At 40.5% G+C, this 18,555-nt stretch overlaps 1 protein-coding gene across 3 annotated transcripts in view; it reads left to right on the forward strand.

Moving 5' to 3' along the window:
* The window catches only part of stxbp6 (syntaxin binding protein 6 (amisyn)), a 48,154-nt gene that overhangs the window by 26,537 nt on the left and 3,062 nt on the right, over positions 1-18,555 (forward strand). For 2 of the 3 annotated variants that reach the window (XM_088313792.1, XM_088313784.1), the window contains 3 exons: positions 8,393-8,523; positions 8,604-8,769; positions 17,412-17,569. In XM_088313792.1, the coding sequence (XP_088169918.1) occupies positions 8,393-8,523; positions 8,604-8,769; positions 17,412-17,569 (455 nt within the window). The remainder of the gene's footprint in view (positions 1-8,392; positions 8,524-8,603; positions 8,770-17,411; positions 17,570-18,555) is intronic. The other variant, XM_088313799.1, reaches the window with a different exon arrangement.

Raw genomic sequence — 18,555 nt, forward strand, 5'->3', positions numbered from 1 at the left:
CGTTTCGAAATAAGAAATCTGCGCAGTCTCATTCCAGAATAAATGATGTGTTCCTTAGTCACTTTGCCATTTAAAACTCTCAGAATGCTCGTCTCTGTGTCAGCTTGTTGATCTCCCTTGAGTGATCTGCAGAGGAAATAAACCTTTAGATAAAAAAAAGTGTAATCCAATAACTCCTCTCCCCTACGGAGCACGTATGAGGGTGCTGTTATGCACAAGGGCATGTTTTTATTAAATAACACGTGGCTCTGTCGTGTGTCTGTCCAACCTTGACGCAAGATAATACTACCTGAGGAGTGGGCCTGTCAGTTGACAAGACGATTGATGGCTGTTGTATAACAATTCAGTGACTTTGCTCATCAATCACAGGCCTCAAAAAGTTTGGAGTCCAAAACGTATTCACGCTGTTCTTTGAAATTTGATGAAAAATGGATGGTTTCGGGATGGAGAAGCTGTGAAAGAATGGATGGATTTAAGATCGCTCATCTGCTTCACAGCTGTGTGTGATGAAATATTACCTTGCTACAACATACAGTGCTTCCTCAGAGGTCAAAAGCTTGTAAAATGTTTTCCCCCTTGCTTTTGGGGGAAAAACCTCATCTTAAGACGTTTAGTGCTGTTGCTGGTATTTGTTCCTTACCTCGATTTTGTTTTTTTTCCCCTTCTCATTTCCATTGCCATTTTAGTTCACAAGATGAGCCAGTGCCAGATATTGATTGACTATAAATTTTTGTGACCCAACAACAACTTCCAATTCTGTCTTCTTTAGCCAGCTGTCAGCCTTGTGAAAAAAAATCGATTTTGTTTGGAATATGTCTTCTCGTCCTGATGTCCTGCATTTCAGTCCATCTTTGTGATTTTTGACACGATACGTACATTAGCTTCCCATGCTAGTTGCTGGGAGGCTAGCGGCCAAATTTTGGCACAAAATTGTTTTATTTTGATATTTTGACTGGTGTCCTTTCCATTTGTTTGTGCTGCTTGACGAGGTGGAACACGGAATAAAGATATCGTAACAACTGCTACAGTAGCTTCTTGAGCTAGCTGCTGATTGGTTAGCTACTGACTGACAGGCTAGATTCTGAATGCCTAGCTGTTAAACTTTTTCTGAACGAAGACTTTGATTACAATATTGTGAATTTTTAATTTTATAGATTTAGCTGTTTGTGATTTATGTCAAAAATTAGCACTAGCGGCTGACTGGATCTGATCTGTGAGTTGGTCCAAAGTTCTTTGAACATTTTATTTTTTTAATATATTAATATTATGTGTTTGGTGTCATAGATATGAGTGCATCTGCTGGTGGTGATTAACAAAAAGGAATGCTGAGTCAGGATGTAGACTGCTAGTTTAGCTTGCTGCACTAGCCTCTTCTGGCTAACTGCTGACTGGCGAGCTGCCAACTTGTGTATCAACACATTTTATTTGAGCCCCTCTGCCTGCTCACCAGTGTTTGAGTCCATCTGTTTGTGCTGAGTGAAGACTTCGAAAGTCATTTTAGCTTTTTGCGCTAGCTGCTGTAAGCTAGTCAGGTCAAAAGGTAAAGTTCCTTTCCAAAACTGCTGGATGTCAATTGTTGTGTTTTCTTAAGTGTCCTCAAACGTTATCCCATTTTTGGATCTTTTTTGTTGCGCGGTTGTGCAATCTTAATCCCGGTAAAGCCGTTCGTATTAGCTACAGAGACACCCTCCACTAGACCTTGTTTAAAGGAGAACAGCTGGATGAAGGAAATGAGGTCTGGAGACGGGCCCGAAATTGAATGTTTTGATACATCATATGTTTTCACTTTCAACGAGCTCGAGGTAGCCTTCCCATCACAGTGAGTTACGACTGAAATCTGTGACATAAAGTACTGCAATAATCTAATGGAAGAAACTTTTTGATATAAATAATCTTTATCAAGCAATTTGTGTGGATTTTATATGAATTATCAGCATTAAAACGTCTGCCTTGTTGCATGTGACCCAGGTTTACAGATTTTTTTTTTTTTGCTTCCCGGAATTCAGTTTAGATCATCCTGAAGGCCTAAGTGTCCAGGAATGTACTGTACCTTCTTTTGAAATAACCCTGTTTATTCGATGTTTACTGTGTGATGACAACCGGACAGTTTATTATGACGTCTTTTCGCGTGAAACACTCTCCAGAGTTTTGGCACGGAGTACTGTACCTAATAGACATATTTTCCAAATAAGGCTTCTGCAACAGTTTGGTAAATATCTTTAAATCGATGTGGAATTGAGCAACTATTTTTGTAACCCTCCTTTTCTATCTTGCGGGTCAAATGCACTGCTTTTTTTCAAGTAATTTTTGGGGTTTATTTTCTTATAACAAAGTAAGTCAAAACAATAACAGCTCAAAGTACACAGGCAGAAATGAAATGGAACGTAAAACACTTGGTACAAAAACTTGAATGCCGCTAGTGAAGCACATTCCTCTCATAGCAAACATCACGGAGAGAAAGAATGCTCAAGTCCGAGGCCTGGTGTAATTAAACATTTGCCCGTATCCGAGAGCTTGATCTCCAGAGGAATGCATTGTGTGTGTGCGGAATTGGCACAGCCTGAATAGCAGGATTATTAAGTGGCCTAAGGGTTGTAAGGTGATGGACAAACTTTCTGGGACAATAATGTGCATTTATAAGACTTGCAAATGACTTTAATATGATGTTTCCAGGTGGAGGAATACATTCTTGAACACAATGACTGTCATTGCGAATAACCTAATTGCTTTCTTAGCATCTGGATCAACTATTCTGACACTCATTCGACTTGGCGGGAAGAATTTTGCTTGTCATGCTGATGAATTAATTAATCAACTCAAGTTCTACTATGCATGTTAAGAGGGGAAATGTGGGAAATGTCACAGTAATCAGCAGCGTCTTTGTGCCGCACAGCTCTTGCTCGACAGCCAAAACACTGCAAAGATGTTATTAAATTGGTCAGTCCTTATGTTCTAAAAGAAAAAGTTGACGTGCTATGAGTATTAATGTTGTGTCCATACTTGGGAAGATCGTCATCTTCGGTTATGTAATTAGCCACTAACTCTGCAAGAGGTCCTCAGTTTGCAATGGTCCTGAAATTTGACATTTAAAGGGTACGAACGACATGCGACATAAGAATTCGTGGTCACTCTGCACGAGATGGAACATTCGGTTCTCTCTGTACTTTGTTTCATTTGATTACCGTAAAAATCCTGTGCATTTTCCTTCTTCATTATGTGTTTTTTGATTTGTTCAACTTGTACTTCGGAGCAAATTGCTCTCAAATATATGCTACTTGGCAACTTACTCTGGCGAACTTCCAAAAGAGTAAAAAAAAAAATGCAAATAGGTGAGTTTTTTTTTAACAATTAGCGGAATAAATAAATCGGTGAATTGACCAATTAAATATAGCTTGTTTCTGTGCTTGAAATGAATTGTGTGTAAAATGCAAAATTAGTTCCCTTTGACGTTGTCAAGTTTTTATTTCTCAGATCCGAAGCTCACCAGAAAGCTCCCTCCTGATTCTGCCCCGAGTCGTCATTGTAAAGAAAGTTGCACCCGCCAGTGGACCCGCAGTTAGAGGAGGCAGTGTGAGCAGTGGCTCATTTGCATGAGACAGGATTGCCTCTCAAAACCGGCTAATTTTAGCCATGTTTAAAACTTCAATTCTTAATTTTGCAGGGGATTTGGATGAAAGCAAGTCACATTTTGAGACTTTTGTGAACCGTTAATGTTACAATATAAGTTGTAAGTAACTTGTAATACCGTTATTCTCGATGTCCCTGCCTCCGCTAAGAGTGCACTCGTTTTTGTATGGCTTATGTTGATTTTCGTCTCGCTTCCAGAATGCTTTTAAATGTCAACCTTGGCTAAGTGTTGAAGCCGAGTGAATAACTGGTACAACTGTGGACAAAAGACGACTTTTTTTCCACCCAGTTTATTCATCCTTGTTGACCTGAGGCAACCACACATCTTCAGACAACCTAGTTCTGAACCCAACAGCTTTGCTACTTGATGTGGTGTCTATTTAGTCGTCCCTCCGTTAATCTCTTAAAGGGCCGATTGTTCACCGAGGTACACGCGGTCCTATTGACTCCTTGTGTCTTGTCACTGCATGGCCACCATTCTGCCTGGGAGCAGACGTCGTACATTGGAGTCACAGTGTTCAAACTTGGTGAAAGCACTCAAGAGGCCTTTTGTTCTACGCCGTTGACGCTGGTCTCGCCACTGCTGACGCTAAATCCTCTTGGCAGCCTTTCTGAAGATAACCACTCCAGCAGAGTGTACAATGTTGACCTGTAAGACTGATTTTATTTTTCATAATGTATGAAAACGGCCGGCATTTTGTCACACATTGCTGCTACTTTTGTTAATGACAGAACAGATGAATTCAAGGTCATGTTTTCTTGACGTGCTGTACAGAAACGCATTCCCTTGGCAACCGTCTACTTGATCTTGGTATTGAGCCATTTTGCACAGAGATGATGCAAAATTCACAGAACACTCGTTTTTAGGCTAGCTATCCACTCTCTGAAACTTGGCAGACGCTGCTAATTAAGCGGTTTACCGTTATATTTCTTGCACAAAGCGGATAAATGCAATGCTAAAAATCTGTTTTTAACTCTTATTATATCCCTGTGTATTTTTCTTTGACTTCTAGCTGAAGCTTGCGCATAAGGATAAAAAGAAGCGAGGCGGCTTGTTTGGCAAAGGAAATTACTAAAGTGTCATTTGCTTTCGTCCTCCTAAAAAGCAGGGATTCGTTCATTCTGCTATGATAACATCCTCATTCGTCCCCGCTTCCCTCGTTTCCCCCCCCCCATCTCAACACAAGTCTAATGTTTCCGCATTGGATAGCCAAACATTTGTCGTGAGTAGAATTTTTGCCTTTGGGCTGTGACAATCCTCGCCAAACACCACAAGGAACTAATCCACTGGTGGAAGTGACTGCATGTCACCATCAGAGCATGGGAAAGAAACTCCGTCTGACAGCCAGCAAGCAGGGGAACAAAAGTCTTTGCAAGGTGATTGCCGCAGGATTTATACATTTTCACAATGCAGGCTTCCGTTTGAGGGAAGTCTGCCATTCTCCAATTTTAAAGTCTATCCACATGCGACCTGAGCTCGCAATAAACCAGGAAATCAGTTTGTCACTAAGATGAATAACATTTGTTGTCGGGTTTGAGCGTGTGCTCTCCGTGGATTGATTGATGGTTTCGGTCAAGTCTGCACTTGTAACTTTAAATCATTGTTTAATATTCTCGACTGCTCGGACAAAAAGTCAAAGTCACCTGAATATGAAATTAAGTTGAGAGCCTCAAAGTTGTTTGGCACTTTACGGCTTCATTGCCAGTGTGGGATTGTTCCATGACCTTCAGACAGATGTTTTCCAACATTAAGTGGCAAGTGTCACGAGACTTCCTATTTAACGGAATAAAACAAACCGTTTGACAAGACTGCCAGTGAACATGCAATGACTAACATATTTTCCCTGTTACATAACCGCTTTTCTAATCCTCGGGCCCCTGCGTTTGTTTACAATACAAAGATGGCGTCAGTGAATATGTTAATTTCTTTTCACATATTTGGTTCGTGTCAATTGCACTCAGATCTTATCTTTTAGGACTTACAGGGCCGAATTGTGAAATGTATTTAGTTTTCTTTTTCAATACAAGATTAGTCATATTTTTATGAGAAATAAATCTTAAAGGGGAAGTCAAGTCAAAAAATTTCTTGACGACAATATGTTCTCCGCTCCTCCACAAGTCTCAAGACTGTATTCTGATTACTATTGGATTTGTGAAATTTGAATCAGTCAGCAAAATCCATCCATTTTTATCCATCTCTGCAGGCGGCCATTTTGCCAATTGCTGTTGGCTGAAAATGACATCACAGTGGCTAAGCGCTCAGCTTGGCAACGTCCCATAAGCAAACGCAGAAAACAGGTGATCCGCGATTCGTTGTTAGCCGAGGCACTGTGATGTCATTTTCAATTGTTGTTGTTACTGCTCGCAGGCGAAGACGTGTGGGTTTGGATATTGACACTGAAATGGTCGATCGCGGGAAGATGGCTGCTTGAATAGTAAATCTTGGGTCGGAAAAGGTTGAGCGCCCCTGATTTACCGCAACATCTGTGCTATCGTAAACGATAGATTATGTTGGCCGAAGCACAGAATGACCCCATATTGTGGTCAAAAAATATTTTTTTTCCTCATACTTTTTGGCCTGAATACTCCTGCAATAAATGTAGTTGAGTCTTTGCAGAATGCAGCATGCTTTTATTTTTTTTTTTTTAAATAATAATTTTCTCATGTGACCCGCTTTGAACATTCTGAACATTCATTTTTGCTCGACCACTTTCTGGTGGAGTGACATGAAGATGTGTTTCACTATGCTGTTTCTGGTTGAGTTTACAAAAAAAGCACTTCTCTGGTTTTCCATTTCGCTACTGCCAATCCTCCTCGGGAAAATATCATTTATCAGTAAGATCTCTGGCTTCTCTTCAAAATACACTGCCGCAGATGTAAGAAATTATTCTGTTGTGAATTCGAGCACCTTTCGTGTCGTCAGTCCTCCGCTACTCTGTTCCATTGAATCCAGCTGTCATTCTTTTAGTTTTTGGGGGGGGGGGCCTTAGAAATTCTGTATTGTGATGATATCGCTCACCTCATCGGTTTGCTCATGCTTGTGGCTTTCCGTCAGCCTTTGTTCCTTCCCGTGACCACTGGCCAACACCTTACGTATTAGCCGCAGCTGTCCAAATGCACACGCAAAACATCCCCAAACATCCCCTCGCTCGCCGGGGGAGCTCGCTCACTGAATAGATCACCTGATGCAACAATAAGGCCCTGCCCGTATTGAGTCAATCATATCTAAAGAGACGGACAGCAGAGCCGACGGGAACCAAACAAAAGTGGGGCGCTTACGTGATGGAACGTGACATGAGCCAGGGATAGGCGCGACTTTCGCAGAGCGGCGGAATGGCGCAACAATGGAGAAAGTGACCTGAACACTTCCTCTTATCTGAGGCGACACAATAGATCACGCCGGATGGCGGAAGCGGAGGTCTACTCGCCGGGTTATAAAAGCAATAAAAGGAACAGGTCCTCTCCGAGAAGTATGATCTGTAAACAAACATGGACGTTCAAAGGAAGTGTACATAGTACTGTAAGAGAGGGACGGACGGGCCAATTGAGGACAGGAAGCGAACAGAGAGTGAAACCAACACCAGATCTTCTAATAAAAAAAATTGAGAACACATTTATACATTTGATTCCGCCGTGGAAAGGGTGGTTTTTGCGGCGCACGCCTTGAACATCTCACATTCCTGTCTTTTGTTGATTTTGAGCGAATGAAAACCACCACCACACCTGTTTGCATTTTTTACTTTTTCTTTTTTTTTTTTCTCTTTTTGAAATGCCCCAAGATGGCTCAAGCACTGTCCACATTGGACCGATTGTACTATTTTCCTAAGAAGTTTGAAGTGATACGTTTCCACTAACAGATGAGATTTTTATGTTGAGGAAGAGCGAGTCTTTGGCGCATGCTCCTTAATTGATATGCATGATATTCTTTATATTTTGAATAAGGGTCAAAAACATTTTGGGGGGGGGGGGGGCGTAGGGCTGTGATGATAATTCGATATCGATATGTATCGCGATAGTTGGGTGATTGATATCAATAGAAATGGTATCGGTAAATTATCGATCAAAAAAATAAAATAACGGAGCAGATTAACTCAACTCGTCACAACTCGTCCCTCCCATTTAGGAAATACAACCTGAGGCTTACACATGCACCGCTGAGCTAGCGTGACTCCAAACAAACAAAAAACAAAAAATGGGTAGCCAAAGGTTGACTTACCGGCCGACTTGAGGAAACGACCCGTAGCTCCATTACGTGAGAGCTCCGGAGAAGCGAGGCCGGCGTGCGTAGCAGTTATGCCGCTAACAAGCACCCTCCCCAGACACGCATCACAAGGGAGGCTGGCGTGCGTTTGACTTTTTTTTCCTAGTTCATTTTGAAAGTTAAATGTTAGATTTTGAAATAAAAATCGGAAGTCAGCCCTTTTCCCTTTTTTATTTTCAATAGTAAAAAATAAATAAATAAATAATAATAATTCAATATATATCTATTGTCCAATAAAACATACTTGCGACATAAAGAAGACAATATGAATTTTGTGACTCCATATTGCCCTAACTTAGTTTAAAATAAAATAATAAAATTACGTATTTGCTTCAGTTACTTGCAGTTTTTCGGTATTCGCTTCAGGGCTCTGATTACTGTGCGCGTATTCTGTTTTACTCTCTGACATTGCAATGTGACATTTTCTTGGCCCATCTATTCATCCTGAATCCCTTCTAAAAGCGAACTTTTCTCATATGTAATTTCTAAACATTTCTTCCACAGTGACAAATAAGAAGCCAGCCCACGTCACCATCACCAAAGTGAAACAGTTTCAAGGATCGTCCGCCTTTGTCAAACGCTCGCAGTGGACTATCGACCAACTACGGCAGGTCAACGGCATCGACTCCAACAAAGTAAGCCACGTTAAATTTCTGTTTTGCGTTCTCAAATAGTAGTCGTTGAGCAACAAATTCACTTCTTCACCCACGCTAAGGACTCCCCAGAGTTTGACCTGACGTTCGATAACGCCTTTGATCAGTGGGTCGCTGGTTCTGCGGGAGAGAAGTGCACCTTTGTCCAGATTCTTCACCACACTTGCCAGCGCTACATCCCGATGCGGAAACCGGAATTTGTCAACTGTCAGTCCAAACTACTGGGAGGTGAGAGACTCTTGTTTCTGCACACTTTTTGGAGTTTCGTGCTCCCCTGCGTGAATTATGAAGTGTATTAAAATGCATGCTCTTTTCTTGTCTAAGTGATTGTCAACACAGTTTGCCTAAAAATCTAATGTTGTTCTAATTAGGGATGGGCATAATATCAAAAGTTAATTGGGAGTTAAGAATTAATTTTAGATGAATTATGCAGTGGAACTTAAATTTAAGGCTTTTTTTTTTTATTTTTAATAATAATGCCTTTATTAGTCCCACAATGGGGAAATTTGAGATTCGAACCCAGGCCTCCTGGGGAGACTGGGTCCTGAACGCGGCGCCTTAGACCACTCGGCCATCCTGGCAGCCGAAAAATTTGAGATTCGAACCCAGGCCTCCTGGGGAGACTGGGTCCTGAACGCGGCGCCTTAGACCACTCGGCCATCCTGGCAGCCAATTTTAATTAGTCAACTCCCCCCAAAAAAGTCCTTATTTTGAGCATTTATTGGTGCACATTATTCAAATGTAAGATGACAATTTTGTAAGGGAGAATATTTAAACGCTGCAAAAATGGTGGCTTCACTGTAATCAAGTACATTGAAGTAAAAAAAAAAATAATAATAATAATAAAAAAAATAAAATTAAAAAAAAGCAAAATGATTTGCTTTGCTTGGCTACGTTCACCACAAGTGTTGTAGATCTTTGGTCTAAAATTGAATAAAATTCCACCTACTCCCGGAAGTTGAGCTCCAGCCACGCTGGTCTTTTACTATGACACGACTCATCCCATACTCTGAATCAGGAGTTCAAAATGTCTCAATAAAATCATTTTTTTATTTCATCAATGCCCATCCCTAGTTCTAATTGTGAAACATTCCAAAACATTAACAAACGAGCTGTAATAAACCCCGTCATTCGAATTGCTGAGTTCATTTCTGCCCCTTGAGATAACCTTACTATTTTATGCATCACAATGTGTGTAGTTGCAGCACCGCAATCTGAAGCCCCAACAGCCAATTTTGTCATTTCCTGGCCGCAAGGATGTAAATAGTTTGCTCATAAAGCAAGCAGAGAATGTAGCATCCTGCTCGGATAAATCAGATATTGATCTGTTTACCCTCAACTCTCATCTTTGAGCACTATTCCGCTTTTGTATTATTCATGGCGTTGTGAATACAAACACATCTCGCCTTCTCCGCCACCCACTCTCGGCCCGTCTTGGCTCTCGCCTGAGTTCCATCAAGCGCAAGCACCTTGGCTCTGTTTGCGCAATCCCGCAAAGAGACAAACACGCCTAGTCACTTAATCTTCTCTCCTTGGCAGAGGTATCGTTGCTTGTTATGAGCTGGAGTTTTGTTGTTGCCCAAAGGCTACTTCAGGAGGTTTTTCCAAACGGTGACGTCGTTGTCTTGCTTAGTCTTGACTGCTGAATGTTGTGAATTCTAGACAGTTGCATTGACTGGTAAGGATCGAGGAATTGAAGAAATGCAAGAGGCTTTACTTTACAACTCTTTTACATAAGGCTGAGTTTTCATTCAAATTTCCAAAATTGATTCGATTGGATACACAAGGGCCCGAATCGATTTGATATTCGATTCACTTTTATTGGTTTTCGATTCAATCAAGGATTTCACACAGTACCAATTTTACTTTCTTATGAAAATCATTCTCAGCAGAACCAAAGCTGCAATTAGTTTAGACTGCTTTCTGTAACTCCTTACATGAGTAAAAATATGATTTACATTCAAATTAAAGCCAATACAGTTACATTAATCGTACATTTTACTTGACAGGAGCTGCTCAAAATAATAAATACATCTGCCTTCCTGCTTGTCTGCTTCCGCCATGTGAAGTCATGTCAAATTATGGGGGGAAAATACTATATTACAAGTATCAATATGGTTTTATGAATCAATATTAGACTATGAAAAAGAAAATCGTTTGAAATCGATATCATTTATTTTTTTTTTAAATGAAGCCCTGGTTTTACGTGGGTGGAACAATCAAAACTCATTCAGTTGTTACCTAGTTTTTTATAATGTGCTCAGTAAAAAGATATGAAGTCTTTCATTTGACTTTATTACATCCACAGATACGATATAAAAAGACTTGCAAAATATAATCCAGCTGTTCTAGATCACGTTCTCCTGACATTTCTATGCACGAAACGTTCTCATTGGTTATTTACGGTTTAAAAAAAAAAAAAAAAAGCAGATTGCCATTATGTTCAAGTCAAAAACCTCTTAAAGTAGACCAGATGAACTTGTCGTCATACGACGACAGTAGTTGTTCAAGTAAACAAATGATTGTTTGAATTTGTAAATCTAAGTAACCTCGAGTTTTATTGACATTTCGTTCTTGAGGTCAGATTGCTCAGAGTGTGTGACAGGGTTCGCTTGGAAATGAGACTGAAGTTACCTTGTGGCTGGAGCCTCACGGGACGTCCGCAACGCTGTCCACTCCAGTTTAAGTCTCACACCAGTGCAAAACAAAAATCATAACGCTGCTCAGGTGTGGGACCATAACTGTGGGAGACTTTCATCGCCTGAGACTTCTGTGATTGCCTCACTCCCAAAAAGTTAGATGGAACTGATGGCGCAAGTTTTTACAAGAATAGGCTTGAGGATCTTCCATCTTCATGTGTCAGAATTTTAAGGCTTCTTAGAGGCACATTGATGATATAAGGAGCAAAGTCTGAGGAGAAAAAAAGTAGGCGGTGCTGGTAGTTGTGGCGGTCGCGATATTTGCGATTTTTTTATTTTTATTTATTTTTTTTAAAGGTCCTTTAGACTTTTTAACAGATGCCTTAACTGTCCATTTAAGTCATGACTGCCATTTTTATATTTATTTATATTTATTTTTTAAAGCTTATTTTAGAGTTTCACCTTAACGTCGGCAGCCTTCCTCCTCCATTTAGGAGCCCCTGTCTGTCATGGACGCACTATTTCCCTTTTAGACAGTTTGAAAGTTTGCATGCGTGTGTGCGCAACAAATGTTTTGGCTCACTTCTATAAAAACTACAGTGGCCCCGAAATGGTACCTTTATCATCCGTGGCTTAAACATCTGTTTTCCGTAACATCAAGTTTTTTTGTTTTTTTTTCTCTCATTAAAAGTAACTGCATGTCAAGCTAGAATATTTATGGCCTTCATACTAAACCCATCACGTCGTAACCCAAAACTCCTTCGGACTAATGTAAACCAAAATGGTTTATCGTCCTAAAAAGGAATATTTACTGTCGATATTTCTTCACTGCAGAAGGCCAAGCGGTAGATTCAGTCGTTGTCCGTTGCAAAGTGTTTATGAACAGAGTGAGGAAAGATCTGGTTGCTCACCATAGTCATCTCCAACGACGAGGTAAGACATCTGGACTACCGTATTGCCTGTAATACTGTACTGTAATAAGCGCTGCTGTACAAATAGTCACTAGGTACCAAGAAGAATAAATGCGTTTCTCAAATTAATGCCTCCCTGTTCTCTTCGGGAAAAGACAATTGGTCGTAACCTTGAATTATCTCAGTTTATAGATGCTATCATTCACACAAGGTCATTCAAGACTAAACAAGAGAGAGCATTTGAACGCGTTTGCCAACCAAAACAGCAGCTCCTACCAACGCATGTTGAATTAACATGGGGAGACTTACCAGAAATTGCAAACCAGTCAAAGATAACCATTTAGACAAATTATGTTTCCAGTAGTCAGTCTTGTGTGCATCTGTGGGCGAAACTTAAGACAAATAAAAGCCATTTTGCCATTTCAACTGTTGCTAACCAAAACAGCAGCAGCGACTGAAGCACATAGACAGACTCTCAGATGAATTCAAAGGTGGAGACGACACAAGTTAACGATGACAATTTTGCTGATTAGCGTGTTAGACTCTGACATTTGATGGCTTCACAATATTGTGTGCATCGCAGGCTCCCGCTCAAGACTATTATCACCCCTTCTTGTTCCCGTCACAGAAACACAATCGATCAATACTAACTTTAATTATCTCAGGTCATCAATGCTATCGTTCACATCGACATTAAAGCATTAACTGCTGAGCCAATGTGCTGCTGACCAAAACGGCACCGTTGACCAAAGCCCATAAACGGCCGGCAGTTGAATTAAAATGTGGACGCTTTCCGCATGTAAACGAGTAACAGATGAAGACAAATCGGACAATTAGCGTGCCAGGATTCTGTAGTCGGCCGCATTGTTCTTTGCTTTTCTGCCCTCCGTAGCTACGTCACTATTTGTTTCACTGCTCTAAACTAAAAATAAATCAATCCTGTTTTATTATTATTATCCAAAAAAGTGTTCCCCTGCAGCTGAAGAAAATCAATAATCTCTGATTTCTCGGAATACAGTAAACACATCCCTTTTTTTTCCCATTATATTTAAGACATTTACTAAACCTTGCATCGGTGTCTCAGTGGATAACTGCGAATGACCTCGGCTGTCATTTTTTTTTTAAGGCTGACACTACTGTGGATATGACTGGACGCTCACAGCAAGCGTGAGGTCAAAATCATTCCCCCCCTACCTCGATATGACTTGTCACTGTAAGCAGGGAGTACAAGCTGGAAGGCATGTACAGTTTATCCCTAAAGGTTATTTGTGAGTTATGTCCACTGTCCGGGCCTCTCACTGTCAACCCGGCGCGTCGCTGACAAATGCCACAGAAGGAGAATTACGTTCCGAAGGGCAGCGCTTGATGGAGTGTTCTTCTGCTAATAGTTTTGCGCGGTCGCCCGCGCAGCCGCGTTGCCTTTTGGCAAATTCATTCAAGTCGGGACTGTAATGATTAAAATGATGCGTTTCTATATATATGTATATATATGTATATGTGTATATATATATATATATATATATGTATATGGTGAAATGTCTTGTCAATAATAACCGAGAAGTTGTACAATTTGGAGTTCCATTTTTTTCTTTTTTTTCATATGAACTATTTTAAAGCATTGAAAACGGCTATTAATACTCTCTAATGCGCCATGTGAGAAACGTAAACCCCGGCCTCTTCCCTCACTTTGTGAAGCAGTACGAAAATAGTGAAAAGAGTTCGATTTGATGCAATTTGAGTAATACAGTTTTTTTTTTTTTTTTTTTTGTTTTTTTTGTTTTTTTTTTAGAATTAGAATTAGAAATCCCTTTATTGTCATTGTACTCAAGTGTGCAACGAGATTAGATTTTAAATGGATTGCCTAAATGCTTTGGTGCACTGAAGTGGGTCAGCCACAAAGGTAATTGCGTGCTGATTCATTTCTTTGTTTTAAACGGCTTTCTCAGTGCACCATTTTATTTATTGCATCACTCATGACTCCCAAGACCTTTTGGAAATGAGTTTGGGATGATGAGGTAACCAGTCATTTGCTTTTAGGAATTATTAAAGGCTGTTTGTCTGGCACTGACCTGCCCAGCTGGTGCCAATGCTGTATTCTATCACATTTTAATCAATGACAATATAATAAATTGGTGATTTTTTTTTTCTCCCCCCTTTTTTATTTTTATTGTTCATCTGAGCACGCAACACCATATGATAGCAATGGATAGGATATAATACCAACTTGAACAATGCGGTTTGTAGTGACAAAAGAAAGATAGCATTTTCTTCATTTCCTTGGATTCCGCCCAGCAGCAATATGTGGCTTGTCTTTGCTGAATATTTGCTAACTGCGAATGGCTTTCTTAGTAAATAAAGCTTCAAAATGTGCCAGAACTGGCAACCACACGTTACATTCTAAAAAATTCACACCCTCATGAGAGCGAAAAGGCTTAAAAATGACGGCCCCCATAAGTAAAGGGCACAAAGGCAGAAGCAATGTTTTAATCGTGTTTTTTAGAATGAATACTTTATAAACAGCTGCTTGTAGACATGCACATAAAAGACAATTTTGACATCTTGGAATTTGTTTGAACAATGAAAAATTGGACAATTCTGGTTTCAAAGTTAAAGTCATGGTAATATGGCTAGTTTAGGCTTATAACTCACCAGCCACCTAAAGAACGAGCAAAAAATACGCTTCAAGTCAAAAATCAATCAAAAAGTTACTTTTTTTAATTTAAATGGGCCTCTAAAGTCAACCATGCCTCAAATTAGCATTTAATCATCAAACTTGTAGTTTGATGATAACCATCAACCAATCGGAAATTGAATTTGGTCGTTTTTCCAAACTCATGAATTTAAGTGCAGAGTGCACAATCGTCGATGGCATCTCTTATGTGTCTGATGGGTTTTCTCTCTTCTTCCTCTCGTGAACATGAGTCGCTGAAGGTCCTCTCACAATGTGCCACTCGTTAAGGAGATTATTTCGATGGAACTCAGTGAAGCGCTGATAAGTATGTGCTTGCCAATATTTGAGTGCGGCGATTGTAAAAGGAAGCCTCCTTGCCCTTCCACCCCCACCCCCACACGCACACACACGAGCGTCCCCCCCAGTGTTATCCTTGCACAGCAGTGATAAGACACAGCGTATGCCCAACTCTGGAGTACTCACCCGTGCACTTAACAGTCCGAGTGAATTTTTGCTTTTTCTACCCGGCAACACAGCAGCGGATCCCGCAATGGCAATCAAGAATGATATTTTACGATAAGAAATCAAGCTGCTGGCGTGGTAGCAATCGCTCCTCACGCCCTGTTTTGACTGCCAACCAGCATATTGTAGGATGCAGTGAGACTCTCGACCGGCTTGCATTGATCATGTCATGTGCTTCACGTTGATGACTGCCATGTTGCTGTTGTTTAGATCAATAACCGCGACTGTCCACCGCTTGAGGAGGTATTCACTCTTGAGATTAGATGCAATTAGAAATGTAGTTGTTCACCTTGCTGACTTCCAGGCAATGACGGTCAATCAGTCCAAAGTATGGTCAGTCTTAGGTCCAGACTGACTAGCCCTTGGCAGTGTGTTGATTCAAATGTCCTTTTAATTAAAACAAAAGACTCACCTAATATATTTCTAATATTTTATTTATTTTATTTTTTTTTTCAATTAAAAAAATGTGCTTTTTAATTAATTATGAAATATTTACGAGATTTTTCTTTTTAATTTCATTCAAATTGAATTCTTTATTTCTGTAAAAAAATATATATATACAGTTATTGTATATATTTTTCAAATTTTTTCCAATTTGCCCACGGCAGTTAAACAACAAAAATAAGTGCACGCCCCGCTATTTGCATGAATAGGAACCTGATCAGCCGGTGAATAGCATAATATATATTTTTTTGTAATCCGAAAAACATCTTCAATAACACAGGAGCAAACCCCTAAAAACAGGGAAAAATTAAAATAAAAAAACTAATCAAATAAACCACATGACTTGAACCCAGAGTATTTCATGGCGTTAATTATTTAGGTGAGATTCTCAGGGAATTAATTCCTGCACATCTGAGCTTTTCTGATCTTCACAGACATTTAGGTGAGATGCAAGTAAAGCGTTTGCCATCCATTTTGCCCTTCTTTGGTGGCATCGCAACAAAAACGTTTGGCTGCTCACTGGTAAACTCACTCGACACTTTCTGAGATATGTAGGAATGGCGGTTTTACGCCTATTATTGTTTTTTTTTTGTTTTTTTTCAGCATGATCCACTCACATACCTTCCAATCAGCCCCGTCTTCACGAAGTGTCTCCACCCTGCTTGTCTGTAATTATTATTCTCCACACCGGCCGGCAATGACGGAGGCCTCGGGAGAAACGGAGGCAGAGTGAAGACAAATACGATGGAGATGTTTTCCCCGGCACGCACTTGTGGGAGGGGGTCAGGAGCGTGGGATGATTACGATGATGGGAGTATTACTTCCTGGACTCCCTTGAAGGGATTTGTCTGAAGTGGACACCAAGAGAAATTGTCTTTTTTTCCCTCTCTCATCCAGACAGGAAGTAGGCAAGAATGTTATACCTCCTCTGAAGGAATAGCAGTTCTCCTTGCCGTGTGCTTCCTGGCTGTCGTTCAACACGCGATATGTTGGATGTTCGGGAATATTCTCCCTGACATGTCATCGTAAAATGACAGATGACATGCCGGCAGCTGCGGGCTTGCTGTTCCTCATCTCGCCGTTAGCGTAGCGCAGTAGCGCAGTTGATGTGCTGCAGATGGATTGCTTGTCAGGTCAAAACCTGCACTCGGGGGGCTTCCACGAATATCCGAGGATCCGTCCTGTCTTCGATCCACTTTTAAGCGTTCAGTGAGTGCTGCATGAATTTCTGGTTCAAACTCCAGCCTTGAGAAATCCAAGCACACATCATGCCTTTTGTGGAAATGACTTAGTAGCGATTGACAACGCTTACGTGCTTGCAAATGGCATGGAATGAGTTCCCACCAAACTTGACTTTCAACTTACAACTAACTAACTTTCAGTGTAGGGTGTTGCAGGACGTCTTTGTAATTTTAACACAAAGTTAGTTAGGTCTAAACTTGAAAAACAATTAAATGCATAACCCTTGTTAATGTTTCATTTTCTAAATACTGTGGCGTGTCAAAGACCGATATTTTGTTGGAATGCTTTTGTTCTTTTTCTCCCTATAGTCCAACCACGAGGACTGGTCTGGTCCCAGACTCTCCTCGATCATTTGTTAAATACTCCGCTCCATCTATTTTATTCCCCGGCTGATCATGTCCGTGGCTTTTTCCTTTTCTCTTCTCCCCCGTTGGACAACAGGCAACAGTATACTCCACTCGGCCGCAGACAGCGTGACGAACGCCGTGCAGAAGGCCAGCCAGGCCCTGAATGAGCGAGGCGAGCGACTGGGCCGCGCCGAGGAGAGGACGGCCGACATGATGAACAGCGCCGAACAGTTTGCCGTCACTGCACACAAGGTGAGACCACCGTTGCGTTTGACATGTGGTTAAATAGCGTTGCATAGCGAAACGCACTCTACTGGCCGACAATTATGGGGATAGACTGCTACTCCTGTGAACTGATATGATACAATAATATCGGAGAGAGAAAGAGGAACGCGGCCTGCTTTGATTTCATCGCACTAAAAGAGAAAATTAAATCATGTTAGAATTACATAAAATACATCTTGTGTTTATATTTTAATAACTAACCCAATGCTTCCACATAATGTCTTATGCTTCCTCTCATTTGCACTTGCCCTCCGTTCGTTCCATATCCCTCCCAAGTACTTGGCATGCTGTTCAATTCAGCTATTAGCATGCAAAATGATGAAAAAAAACAATTTGCAGTGTGGCTGATTATAATGGTTACACCGCAGTTGTCTGTCTAATCGCGCAATGCATCACGCGCCACCCAGGCAGACCCAGTTTCATTGATAACATTTGCATTAAGCCCCGTTGCTTGAATATTCTCAAACTGTACAGAAAAGAAAAAAAAAAAACATTGGAATGACCTTTTTGCACAGTTGTTTGTGTGTATGGAGCGTCATTAGCGACGGGCGGGTGGCTAGCTCAACATGAAAAATTAGGGCTGGGCGCTAATGGCCTTAAAATAAAGTGTCAGATTTTTGTGGAGGTTTTTTTTTTTTTGTCCACAAAAATTAGATTTTACATCTCCTCCGCCTCCCTGCTTCACTTGGAGAAACAGCAAGTGACATCACATTATTCAAAACAAGTTTTGCTTCTTTGATTTATGTCCCTTGTGGGAGTTCCTTCATTTCTCTTGATGCAAAACAAGTTTTGAAACCCAACTTCCAAAGAAATGGAAAAACAATGCCTAGTTTATCTTTAAATATAAAATGAAAATATTATAAATATAAACACAATCCTTAATAAATGTTAAATGTTCCAAAATTGACAAAGTGTTCACAGTGCTTAACATTAATTAAAAATTAAACAAAGAA

This window comes from Idiotropiscis lumnitzeri, chromosome 1, assembly GCF_059441095.1.
Source record: "Idiotropiscis lumnitzeri isolate Australia: NSW breed Sydney's pygmy pipehorse chromosome 1, RoL_Ilum_1.0, whole genome shotgun sequence".
Taxonomy (NCBI): domain Eukaryota; kingdom Metazoa; phylum Chordata; class Actinopteri; order Syngnathiformes; family Syngnathidae; genus Idiotropiscis; species Idiotropiscis lumnitzeri.